At 41.7% G+C, this 13,291-nt stretch overlaps 1 protein-coding gene across 3 annotated transcripts in view; it reads left to right on the plus strand.

The window, feature by feature from the left end:
- The window catches only part of slc30a9 (solute carrier family 30 member 9), a 140,414-nt gene that overhangs the window by 68,912 nt on the left and 58,211 nt on the right, over positions 1-13,291 (plus strand). For all 3 annotated transcript variants that reach the window (XM_043692116.2, XM_043692137.2, XM_043692123.2), the window contains 3 exons: positions 551-618; positions 5,905-6,007; positions 13,083-13,138. In XM_043692116.2, the coding sequence (XP_043548051.1) occupies positions 551-618; positions 5,905-6,007; positions 13,083-13,138 (227 nt within the window). The remainder of the gene's footprint in view (positions 1-550; positions 619-5,904; positions 6,008-13,082; positions 13,139-13,291) is intronic.

The raw sequence follows: 13,291 nt of genomic DNA on the forward strand, positions 1-13,291 counted from the left end.
GACCCTACAGTGTTGGAGCATTTCTTGTCTTGCACTATCTAAGACTTAAAATATGGCTGAAAAAAATTGAAGGTTCTGACAGTGGTTAACAGATTCATATTGGTTGCAACACTACATGCCAAGTGATGAAGCTGGCATTTGACTTGTGTAAATCATGAGCTATGAGCCACATGATTGCATGACATAATTTGCTCAGGGTATGATTGAAATTATGCTGTGGCACTCTACACCATCATTGTTCAATTTTTAATGGGAAAATCAAGCCCCATATCTCTTGGTTATTGCTGCTGTTAGGTTATTCATGCCTTACACCAATAAATTTTCAAGGGCAATCTGACTTAAGCTCCTCCTTTTACCTTTCAAAGGAAAGTGAGGTGATGGGACATACAAATAAGCAAAATACGTAAGTGTGGGATTCGCTGGCTTTATCTTTTCATTGGTTAAAAAGATAAGTGATGTACTGCATTTTGCTAAATAACGGATTATGTAAAATTAAATGTTTACAATAGTGACAATAGCTGATGCTAATTTTTTCAATTGTTCCTTTTAGCCTCGCTCAACTAAGTCAGCAAAGTTTTTCCAGGGACCAGGAAAAGTTGTAATGGTTGCAATCTGCATGTAAGGCCTTATTATGCATTTAGTGTTTGTTGGTTTTGTCTTTAACTGAGATTGGATAAAAATTTGCATTTAAGAAAAATGGTAAAGAAAAAAAGATAATGGTAAATATGTATCTTCTCCACCACCTCTTTTCCTCCCTGTGTCATGGGATGCCATAAGATATAGGAGCACAATTAGGTCATTCAGCCCATTGTAAGTCTCTACCATTCAATTATGGCTGATATGTTTCTCAACCCCATTCTCCTGCCTTCTTTTCATGACACTTGATCCCCTTACTAATCAACAACTTACTAGTGTCTTAAATATGCTAATGACTTTGCCTTCATAGCCACCTGTGACCATGAGTTCCACAGAGAAATGACCCTCTGGCTGAAGAAATTCCTTGTTATCTCAATTCTAGAGAGTTGTCACAGTGAGACCATGATCCTGGATTCTAGTGTGTCATGCTAGTGGAAAAATCTTCTCCACATTTACTCTATCCAGGCCCCTCAGTATCCTGTAAATTTCAGTCAGATCCTCCCTCATTCTTCAAAACTTCATTGTGTACAGACCCAGTGTCTTCACCTGACAAGCCCATCATCTCCGATATCACGTCTTCCCACGTCTCCGCTGGCTACATCTGTGGGAAGTGCACCCAACTCCAGCTCCTTGAAAACCGTGTTAGGGAATTGGAGCTGGAGCTGGAGCTGGATGAACTACGGATCATTCTGGAGGCTGAGGGGGTAATTAAGAGGAGTTACCGGGAGTTGGTCACTCCTAAGGCTCAGGACAAGGATAAATGGGTTACAGTGAGGGGGAGGAAAGGGGACAGTCGGACAGTGCAGAGATCCCCTGTGGGCATTCCCCTCAGCAATAAGTATACCGTTTTGGATACTGCTGGGGCGATGACCTACCAGAAGAAAGCCATAGCAGTCAGTTCTCTGGCACTGAGCCTGACACTGTGGCAAAGAAGGGAGGGGGCAGAATAGAAAAGTATTTGTGGTAAGGGACTCGATAGTTAGGGGAATCGACAGGAGATTTTGTGGTCAGAATCGGGATTCCCGGAAGGTATGTTGCCTCCCTGGTGCCAGGGTCCGGGACGTCTCCGATCGGGTGTATAATGTTCTAAAAGGGGAGGGCGAACAGCCAGAAATCTTGTTACACATTGGCACTAATGATATAGCCAGGAAAAGGATTGAGGATATAAAAAGTGATTTCAGGGAGTTAGGATGGAAGCTGCAAAGCAGGACGAACAGAGTAGTGTTCTCTAGTTTACTACCGGTGCCACGAGATAGCGAGGCAAGTAACAGGGAGAGGGCGCAGCTTAATACGTGGCTGCGCAGCTGGTGTAGGAGGGAGGGCTTCAGATATGTAGATAATTGGGATGCCTTCTGGGGAAGGTGGGACCTGTATAAGAAGGACGGGTTGCATCTGAACTGGAAGGGGACCAATGTCCTGGGTGGAAGATTTGCTGGAGTAGTTCGAGAGGGTTTAAACTAGTATGGCAGGGGAGTGGGAACCTGAGCTGTATACTGGAGATGAGAGTTGATGCAGATGAGGCAGTAGCAAGAGGTAGACCAGTTAGTGGGAATGATTTTCCTGGCAAGGAACCAAGGTATCAGTTAAAGTGTGTTTGATTTAACAAGGATTATCAGGAATAAAAATGACGAACTTAGAGCATGGATCAGTACCTGGTGCATATTGTGGCCATAACAGAGACATGGGTTTCTCAGGGGCAGGAATGGTTGCTGGATGTTCCAGGGTTTAGAGCATTTAAAAAGAATAGGGAGGGGGGAAAAAGAGGAGGGGGGGTAGCACTACTAATCGGAGAGGGTATCACAGCTACAGAAGCTTCCATTGTCGAGGAAGATCTGCCTACCGAGTCAGTATGGGTGGAAATTAGGAACAGCAAGGGAGCAGTCACCTCTTGAGGGGTTTAGTACAGGCCCCCCAATAGCAGCAGGGAGATGGAAGAGAGCATAGGTCGGCAGATTTTGGAAAAGTGTGGACGTAGTAGGGTTGTTGTAATGGGTGACTTTAACTTTCCCAATATTGATTGGAACCTCCTTCGAGCAGAAGATTTGAATGGAGCTGTTTTTGTAAGGTGTGTTCAGGAGGGTTTCCTAACTCAGTGAGTTGACAGGCCAATGAGCGGAGAGGCCATTCTAGACTTGGTGTTCGGCAATGAGCTGGGGCAAGTATCGGATCTTGTGGTGGGAGAGCATTTTGGTGATAGTGACCATAACTGCCTCACATTCTACATAGCTATGGAGAAGGAGAGGATTAGGCAAAATGGGAGGATATTTAATTGGGGAAGAGGAAACTATGATGCGATTAGACATGAGTTAGGAAGCATGGATTGGGAGCAATTGTTCCATGATAAAGGCACTATAGACATGTGGAGACTGTTTAAGGAACAGTTGTTGCAAGTGATGAATAAATATGTCCCTCTGAGACAGGCAAGTGGTAAGGTAAAGGAACATTGGATGACGAGAGCGGTGGAGCTTCTCGTCAAAAGGAAAAAGGTAGCTTACGTAAGGTGGAGGATGCTAGGGTCAAGCTCAGCTCTAGAGGATTACAGGCAGGCAAGGAAAGAGCTTAAAAATGGTCTGAGGAGAGCCAGGAGGGGGCACAAGAAAGGCTTGGCAGAACGGATTAGGGAGAACACAAAGGCATTTTACACTTGAGGAATAAGGGAATGGTCAAAGAAAGAGTAGGCCTGATCAGGGATAGCACAGGGAATTTGTGTGTGGAGTCTGAGGAGGTAGGGGAAGCCCTAAATGATTTTTTTGCTTCTGTCTTTACGAAAGAAACGAACTTTGTAGTGAATGAAACCTTTGAAGAGCAGGTGTGCATGCTGAAATGGATAGAGATAGAGGAAGCTGATGTGCTGAAAATTTTGTCAAACATTAAGATTGACAAGTCGGCAGGTCCGGACCAGATTTGTCCTCGGCTGCGTTGGGAAACTAGAAATGCAATTGCTTCGCCACTTGCGAAGATCTTTTCATCCTCTCTCTCCACTGGAGTCATACCTGAGGACTGGAGAGAGGCAAATGTAATTCCTCTCTTCAAGAAAGGAAATAGGGAAATCCCCGGCAATTACAGCCCAGTAAGTCTCACGTCTGTCGTCTGCAAGGTGTTAGAAAGGATTCTGAGGGATAGGATTTATGACCATCTGGAAAAGCATGGCTTGATTAAATGCAGTCAACACGGCTTTGTGAGGGGCAGGTCATGCCTCACAAACCTTATCGAGTTCTTTGAGGATGTGACTAGAAAAGTTGATGAGGGTCGAGCTGTGGATGTGGTGTATATGGACTTCAGCAAGGCATTTGATAAGGTTCCCCATGGTAGGCTCATTCAGAAGGTCAGGAGGAATGGGATTCAGGGGAACATAGCTATCTGGATACAGAATTGGCTGGCCAACAGAAGACAGCGAGTGGTATTAGAAGGAAAATATTCTGCCTGGAAGTCTGTGGTGAGTGGTGTTCCACAGGGCTCTATCCTTGGACCTCTATTGTTTGTAATTTTTATTAATGACTTGGATGAGGGGATTGAAGGATGGGTCAGCAAGTTTGCAGATGACACAAAGGTTGGAGGTGTCGTTGACAGTATAGAGGGCTGTTGTAGGCTGCAGTGGGACATTGACAGAATGCAGAGATGGGCTGAGAGGTGGCAGATGGAGTTCAACCTGGATAAATGCGAGGTGATGCATTTTGGAAGGTCGAATTTGAAAGCTGAGTACAGGATTAAGGATAGGATTCTTGATAGTGTGGAGGAACAGAGGGATCTTGGGGTGCAGGTACATAGATCCCTTAAAATGGCCACCCAAGTGGACAGGGTTGTTCAGAAAGCATATGGTGTTTTGGCTTTCATTAACAGGGGTATTGAGTTTAAGAGTCGTGAGATCTTGTTGCAGCTCTATAAAACTTTGGTTAGACCGCACTTGGAATACTGCGTCCAGTTCTGGTCGCCCTATTATAAGAAAGATGTGGATGCTTTGGAGCTGGTTCAGAGGAGGTTTACCAGGATGCTGCCTGGACTGGAGGGCTTATCTTATGAAGAGAGGTTGACTGAGCTCGGACTTTTTTTCATTGGAGAAAAGGAGGAGAAGAGGGGACCTCATTGAGGTGTACAAGATAATGAGAGGCATAGATAGAGTCGATAGCCAGAGACTATTTCCCAGGGCAGAAATGACTAACACGAGGGGTCATAGTTTTAAGCTGGTTGGAGGAAAGTATAGAGGGGATGTCAGAGGTGGGTTCTTTACACAGAGTTGTGAGAGCATGGAATGCGTTGCCAGCAGCAGTTGTGGAGGCAGGGTCATTGGGGACGTTTAAGCGACTCCTCGACATACATATGGTCACAGAAATTTGAGGGTGCATACATGAGGACCAGTGGTCGGCACAACATCGTGGGCTGAAGGGCCTGTTCTGTGCTGTACTGTTCTATGTTCTGTCATTCTGGTAAACCTTCTCTGGTCCTCTTCCAATGCCAGCATATCTTTTCTTAGATACGGGGTCCCAAACTGTTCACAATATTTCAAATGTGGTCTGAGCAGACCTTTATACAGCCCCAGCAGTTAATCTGTGTTCTTGCGTTTTAGTCCTCTTGAAATGAATGCCAACATTGCATTTGCCTTCCTTGCCGTCAACTGAACCTGCAAGTTAACCTTAAGGGAATCCTGAACCGGGACTCCCAAGTCCTATTACGCTTCAGATTTCCAAAGCCTTTCCCCAGTAATAAAGTAGACTACATCTCTATAATTCTGACCAAACTGAATAACTTAACACTTTGCAACATTGTATTCCATCTGCCACCGCTTTTCCCACTCACCTAGCATGCCCAGGTCCTTCTGCAGCCTCTCCGCTTCCTCAACACTACTTGTCCCTCCACCTATCTTGTGTCATCTGCAAACTTACCAACAATGCCCTTCAGTTCCTCCTCCTAGATCATTAATGTATAATGTGAATAGTTGTGGTACCAATACAGACCCTGTGTATCTTGTAATCTCCCAAAAGGCACTGTTTGCAATACAAACCAGAGAATTGTGGAGAAAATGTTACAATTTTGTGCCAAAAAAGTATAGTGGCTGTCTTTTGAGAAAATAGCTCCTGTGACATTTGATTCTGAGCCAAATTGGAAGTTGATGTTCCTTTTCTAATTTATTTTGCACTTCTGTTTATCTTCACAGTGAAGTTTCTTGTTTTTCTTTAAAGCATACTTCTTTTTGAAAAAAAAATTAAGTGCTTCTTCAAATTAAAAAATCCCACATTTGTCAATATTATTTTTGTTAACACCACTCTCTAGCAACGGGCTGAATTTTATCTTCAAACTGCTTGCCTGGATTTATACAGGGTCTGCATCGATGTTCTCGGAAGCTATACATTCACTGGCTGACACCTGTAATCAAGTAAGGAAATTCTAAATGTTTTCCTGGATGATTTAATTTGTTGTAAAGTTGCCTAAATCTGTTTCACTTATTTTTGTTTTATGCATGAAAGTTCTCCATATGTAAAATGTATTAAATATTAGTGAGAAATATGAATGTATGTAATAACAATACACAATTATAGTTGTATTTGACTTCACTTTAGTAGTCTGGACTTTGAGGGGAAAAATAATAATCTGATGCCTGCTGATATTTGTATGCTAACAAAGTCTTTGAATTGATGAATACATTGAAATTTGCACATATGCAGACCTTTCTGTGGACTTTTGCCATTCCATCACTTGCTTCTCATAAACTGCATCACATCCTGATCTCTTAGTTTTGAGAATTTGCTATATTTGCTGGCTAGCCTTGGGCCTCTGCCCCAATAAGGGAACAATTTAAAGTTAATAGTTATTACTCCCGACAATAAATTGAAGAGTTAAGGAATATAAAATTATATTTTAAAAATTTGGTGTCTCCTTTTCTCAGTCCAGTCATTCTTTATATTCCTGAATACGATTTCAGTCTTATTCACTTGCTCTAATTTAGGCTTTATTCAGTTATTTCTTACTTACTTGTTAGTCATTATCATTAGTGTGATCGCGAAGATTGTTAGTTATGATTCTGTGGAAATTTTAACAGAATGGAAGGAGGCCATTTTGTCCATTGTGTCTGTCCTAGCTCTCTTAATTTACTTAGTGTCACTTCTCCATCTTCTCCTTGGAGCTCTGCGCACTCTTCCTTTTCGGATAACAGCCTAGTTCTCTCGAGCAGCTTGTTTGATCCTGTCGTCTTCATGCTTTCAGATCCTAACCACTTGCAGCACAAAAATGTTTTTCTCACGTCGCCATTGCTGCTTTTCTCAATTTGTGCCCCTGTTTTTTCAGTCCTTTCACTACAGTTTCTCCCAGCATACTCTATCAAGAGTCTTCTTGGTTAGACCACACTTGGAATATTATGGTCAGTTCTGGTCGCCTCATTATAAGAAGGATGCGGAAGTTTGAGACGGTGCAGAGGAGATTTACCAGAATGCTGCCTAGACTGAAGGGTAGATCTTTAGAAGAGCTGGGGCTTTTCTCATTGGAGCAAAGAAGGATGAGGAGTGACTTGATAGAGGTGTACAAGATGATGAAAGGCATAGATAGAATTGATAGCCAGAGACTTTTTCCCAGGGTGGAAATGGCTATCACGAGGGGGTGTAATTTTAGTATTTGGAGGAAGGTTTGAGGATATGTTAGAGGTAGGTTCTTTAGACAATGTGCGGTGGGTGCAGAGAAATGAACTACCAGCAGTGGTGGTGAAGTCAGATACATTAGGGATATTTAAGCAACTCTTGGATAGGCACATGGATGATGTAAAATGAAGGGGTATGTAGGTTAGTTTGATCTTAGTGTAGGATAAAGAATTGGCGCAACATTGAGGACTGAAGGTCCTGTACTGTGGTGTTACGTTCTATTTTGCATACCTCTATCAACTGCCTTTCTGAGGAAAACAGTCCCAACCTCTTCAGTCTGTCTTGAGAATTGTCCGAGCGATAAAGACTTCATTTTGAATTCAGAATTTAACATTAATTTCACAGAATCACAATTTTTATAGTGGTGAATGAGACCATGCAGCTCATGGTGCCTGTACCAGTTGTATTACCTAATGTGAATCTCCTGTCTTTTTCCTCACATCTTTGCACACCATTTCTGTCCAACCTCCTTCCTTTATTTTTTACATTTTTGTTCTCTTATCAAACCTTAGGATGCTTTCAACCCAGTCCTGCCTCTTACCAGAATTTGTGCATTATGCCCAGATCCCTCTGATCTTGCACACCCTTCAGAATATATAGCCTTTAAGTAGTGTGTTTTCATTTCAAAATGGATTACTGCACATTACATTCAATCTCTAATGGAGTTTTTTTTATATTTTGGTTAGCATAGTGTTGGTCAATTTTAGGTTAGAAGCTAAAATATTAGGAATTTGCTAGGCTCAGTAAATATTTGCTCAAAGCAGAGGAAATTTTATTCCATTAGTAAAATTGCTAATATATCTGACAATCTTTAAATTCTTGAACTGTTTAGAAATATCTATTATCCTGATCTGTGGAAGCTTTAATTTCACAAGGGCTTAAATAATTAGATGTAGATTAGAAAGATTGTAAAGTGAAGTCTTTTGTGCTAGTTGTATTGCAAATGTGACAGATGAAGAAATTGTTCATTTGTAATGCGTATAGGCCCACTCTACCATCTTGGATATGAGGCAGTGCAGTTCAGGTGCAACACTTTTTGACCCTGTTGGGTAGTAACTATTTAGGATCCATTTCCCATTTGTTCTTGTGTCAAAACTAAAGGCAAAAAATTTTTATTTGATCATTTAAAATTGTCGATTAATATGGTGTTCACTGTGATAGCTTAAGAATATGCAATATTGCCCCTCTCTTGGTAACTTCAACTTGTTTGCAACATGCTTCAGGACAAAGTACCAGTGCTCATCACTCAATTATCCTGGAGTGAGAGCCAGGTCGCTAGGCAGTTGGAATGCATCTGGATGGTTAATCCATCCTTGGCTGTGTTCCGTCCTGTGTCGGCACAGGCTTACTAATTGTTAACAATAGTCGTCAATCTCAGAATACACAGAAGATGCCTAATTCAGGGCCTGTGCAAATCTGTGTAGAGAAGGATGACCAATTGGAAATAAGTCCTTGTCCTTCGAGATGATAGTCGTGGTGAATTTGGAAAAGGCTGTCTAAGGATTTCTGCAGTATGTAGGATCGTACACACTACTGCTGCTGCTGAATGTTAGCAATGGAGGGACTGAATGTCTGTGATGTGGTGTTAAGTGGGCTGCTTTGTCCTGAATGACATTAATCTTAAGTGTCGTTAGAGCTGCGCTTGCCAGGCAATTTGGAAGGATTCCATCGCACCCTGGCTTGTGCATTGTAACTGTTAGAAAGGCTTTGGGAGCTACGAGATGACTAACTTGCTGCAGGATTCTTGGCTTCTGACCTGCTCTTGTAGCCACTACATTTATATAGCTCATCTACTGCAGTTTCTGGTCAATGGTAGTTCCTAGCGTGTTGCCAATAGTGGATTCAGCAATGGCAATGCCAATGAACGTCAAGGGTGTTAGATTTTCTCTTGTTAAACATGGTAATTGCCTGGCATGTCTAGTGTGAATGTTACTTGCCATTTGTTAGCTCAAAGCTGGATATTGTTTTTGAGTTTTGCTGCAGTTAGACATGGAATTCTTCAATATCTGATAGTTGTGAATGGCGCTGCACGTTCTGCAGTTCATCAGTGAACATCTCCACTCTGATCTTATGATAGAAGGAAGGTCATTGATGAAGCAGCTGTAGATGGTTGGGCCAAGACACTACTCTGAGGAGCTCTTGCCACGATGTCTTAGAACTGAGATGGCTGACCTCCAACAACCACGATTGTCATTTTTTTTTTGCTAGTTATGATTCCAGTGAGAAAGACGTTTATGCATGGAGTGCCTTAGTTAATATAGTCCTTCAGTCAGTATCACAAAGGCTGTGCAAACATTTTGCTGTAACACGCATTTCATCAGCATGAATTGAGTATAATGCGATTGACGAATTCTGGACATTGTTTGGATAATGCAAACTTTCTACTGAACTGGTATAGCGATTTTTCTGTTAGTAATTTTCTACAGTGCAACTTTCCAAAGCAGATTCCATGGTGCGAGGTTGCAGACGAACATAATTGTGGTGTTATAGCAGAACAACCTATTTATGAAAGTTTGCTCTAGCCATAGTGGCTGCCTCATTTACTGCATTCTTTTATTCTTTGTCCACAGCAAAATATACTATTTAATGCCACCACCTGCCAAAGGTGGTGCAAATAGCAGAAACAAAGTCAACATAATTATCAAGTGAAATGAAGCAGTGACCTGTATAAAGAGAGTGCTGTAGGAATTAAAATCAGGACTCTGTATGACAAAATAATGGTTTAATTCTATTTTTAAGTTAATCTATCCCAGCTGTGTGTCTCACTCCCACACACTCACTCACTCACAGTCCCTGTAGCCCCTACATCTCCTCCTGTCTTCCATTCCCCTCCCACAACCTTATAACAAGATCCACTCCTTTGCTAAATATCATCCTTGCACATGCTCACTGTCACAAACAGAACATAATAATCTTAGCTGTGCAGATTCATCCTGACATAGGAGATATCTATTCTAGTTTATGATGTCACTGGGTATGATATGATGCATGTGTAAGGTATAGACAGAATAGATCAAGTGAATCCTTAGAGTATAAAGGCATTAGGAGTATAGAAAAAGGGAAATCAGGAGGGCAAAAAGGAGACATAGCTTTGGCAAATAGAATTAAGGAGAATCCAATGGGCTGAGAAGTGACAGATGGAGTTTAATTCAGATAAATGCATGGTGCTGCATTTTGGGAAAACAAATCTTAGCAGGACTTATGCACTTAATGGTAAGGTAAGAGAATGTTGCTGAACAAAGAGACCTTGGAGTGCAAGTTCATAGCTCCTTGAAAGTGGAGTCGCAGGTAGATAGGATAGTGAAGAAGGCATTTGGTATGCTTTCTTTTATTGGTCAGAGTATTGAGTACAGGAGTTGGGAGGTCATGTTGTGACTGTACAGGATATTGGTGAGGCCACTGTTGGAATATTGCGTGCAATTCTGGTCTCCTTCCTATCAGAAAGATATTGTGAAACTTGAAAGGGTTCAGAAAAGGTTTACAAGGATGTTGCCAGGGTTGGAGGATTTGAGCTATAGGGAGAGGCTGAACAGGCTGGGGCTGTTTTCCCAGGTGCTTCGGAGGTTGAAGGGTGACCTTATAGAGAGGTTTACAAAATCATGAGGGGCATGGATAGGATAAATAGACAGTCTTTTCTCTGGGGTCGGGGAGTCTAGAACTAGAGGGCATAGGTTTTGGGTGAGGGGAAAGATCTGAGAGACCTAAGGGGCAACCTTTCCACACAGAGGGTATGGAATGTATGGAATGAACTGCCAGAGGAAGTGGTGGAGGCTGGTACAATTGCAATATTTAAAAGGCATTTGGATGGGTATAAGAATAGGAAGGGTTTGGGGGGATATGGGCCGGGTGCTGGCAGGTAGGACTAGATTGGGGTTAGGATATCTGGTCAACATGGACGGGTTGGACCGAAGGGTCTGTTTCCATGCTGTACATCTCTGTGACTCTATGGGTATGTCTGAGTTCATGTACATGCCTTCCTTATGCCTGAAACGTTGAATCTCCAGCTCCTCAGTTTTTGCCTGTCTGGCTGTGCTTTTTCAGCACCACACTCCTTGACAATATTGATGCCAGTGGCCAATTTAATGGTTATGTTTGGAATTGCTCCATTCCTGCATTGCAACAATGACTACACCTAATAGCCAATAGCCTGCTTTTTATGTTTGAGACATTTGGTGGCCATGAAATATGCCATCAAAGTTCAAATGTTTGCTTTCTTTTGAGATATACTTGTCCATTTAAGTGCAATGGCTGTTTAAGATTGTGTTGTGACTTAATTATTACAAAATGATATCTCTGGCAACAAGATATGCTGGGGAGGTGGTGTCATAATGGAAATATCACTGGACATGTGTTCAAATCCCACTATGGTCGATCGTGATGTTTCAGTTTTTTAAAAAAGCTATAACCCAATTGCTAATATATCTCACTGTTTGACTGTCATAAAAATGTGACTGGTTCAATAATGGCTTTTAAGTCAAGAAATCTTCCTTCCTTACCTAGTCTGGTCTGCATGTGACTGCAGACCGACAGCAATGTTTTTGACTCTTCACTGCCCTCTGAAATCACCAGGCAAAACCACTCATTCCAACAGCAGCTAGGAATAGATAATAAATACGTCCTTGATGGTGATGTCTATATGCTGTGGAAAAATAAGACCAAAATTAGATTTACTTTTAAAAACGTGGAAGCTCTTTAGATTTCAAAGAATGTTGGAAATTTAAAAACAATACATTATCTTTTCTCCCTCATTCTTTCCATCTCACCTTTTATTTCCCTGTCTCCCTAATTTTGTTTCTGTATGTTATTTGATATTGGCTATTCTGGCTTACTTTTTTTGTTTTAGACACTGACGTGGATGTTTATTTGAGATGAGTGGTTACTTTGGGGGGTGTGGGGTTCGGTCTGAGTTTTGGGTGAAAATGCCCCAATGCTGTTATCTTAACTGTACAGCATATATTTATTATGGCTTTGACAGGTTCCCTGGCCAAGACAATAGCTTGGTTAACAGTTGGCTCCTGTACAGACACTGGGGAGGATGTGAGCTAGGTAGGTCCAATCCACCTCTGAATGATTGCTGGTAAAGTTTCAAGTTAGAGTGGTCTGTGGCTTGGAGTGTAGCTTACAGATAATGGTGTTCTCATGAGCTAGCTGTCCTTGTCCTTTTAAGTGGTGGACATCATTGATTTTGGTGTTCTTGATGAAGCCTTATTGAGTTGCTGCAGTACATGCTGCTTGTGGTACACTCAGTGTGTTGAAGTGGAGGGAGTGAATGTTTAAAATGGTGGATGAGCTGCCATTCAAGATTTCTGCTTTGATCTGGATTCGTTTGCAAACATTTTGTACTGTTGGAACCAGATTCATCCAGTATTTCCTCTCACTCCTATCTTAATATCTCAGATTGTCGATGGGCTTTGGGAAATTAGGGTGAGTTCTGAGCCTTAATCCTGCTTTTGTAATCACTATTTGTATGGGTTCTGGTCAATCTCCCAGGATTATAATGGGGATTCGACAATTTGTATGCTGTTAAATATCAAGTGGAGATGTTTCGATTCTCTCCTTGAAGATTGCCTGTTACTTTCAGATTTGGGCTGCTAACTGGAATGGTGTCCAGCTTTTCCTGTGTGTGACTGTCAGCATATCTAGTATTGTGAATGGTGCTGGTTCACTGTCCAGCTGGGCCAATATCTGTGGTTGCCTTTGTTTAGAAGTTCAATAGAACTGATTTACTGGTGGGATTGCTATTTGTCTTGTTTTCTTGTGAGTTGTTCTAACCTTACTCCTAAACCTAAAAATGACACTTTTTTTTTTAAATCCCCATAGGTTTTATTAGCAGTGGGTGTCAGTCAATCTGCTAGGACCCCTGATTCCAGTCATCCGTAAGTTTTTATTTAGAAAAACATTGTAGTGAACTGGTACCTTTGCTGGAGTGAAAATAAGTGCACATGACTGATTACCAGAAGTGTCTCTAGCAGGGTTTGTTATAGATATAATACTATTAATATTATTAATTGCAGTAGTTGTCATCATTT

This window comes from Chiloscyllium plagiosum, unplaced genomic scaffold (assembly GCF_037043375.1).
Source record: "Chiloscyllium plagiosum isolate Xiang-an unplaced genomic scaffold, Cpla_swu_hap1 HiC_scaffold_1, whole genome shotgun sequence".
Classification (NCBI taxonomy): domain Eukaryota; kingdom Metazoa; phylum Chordata; class Chondrichthyes; order Orectolobiformes; family Hemiscylliidae; genus Chiloscyllium; species Chiloscyllium plagiosum.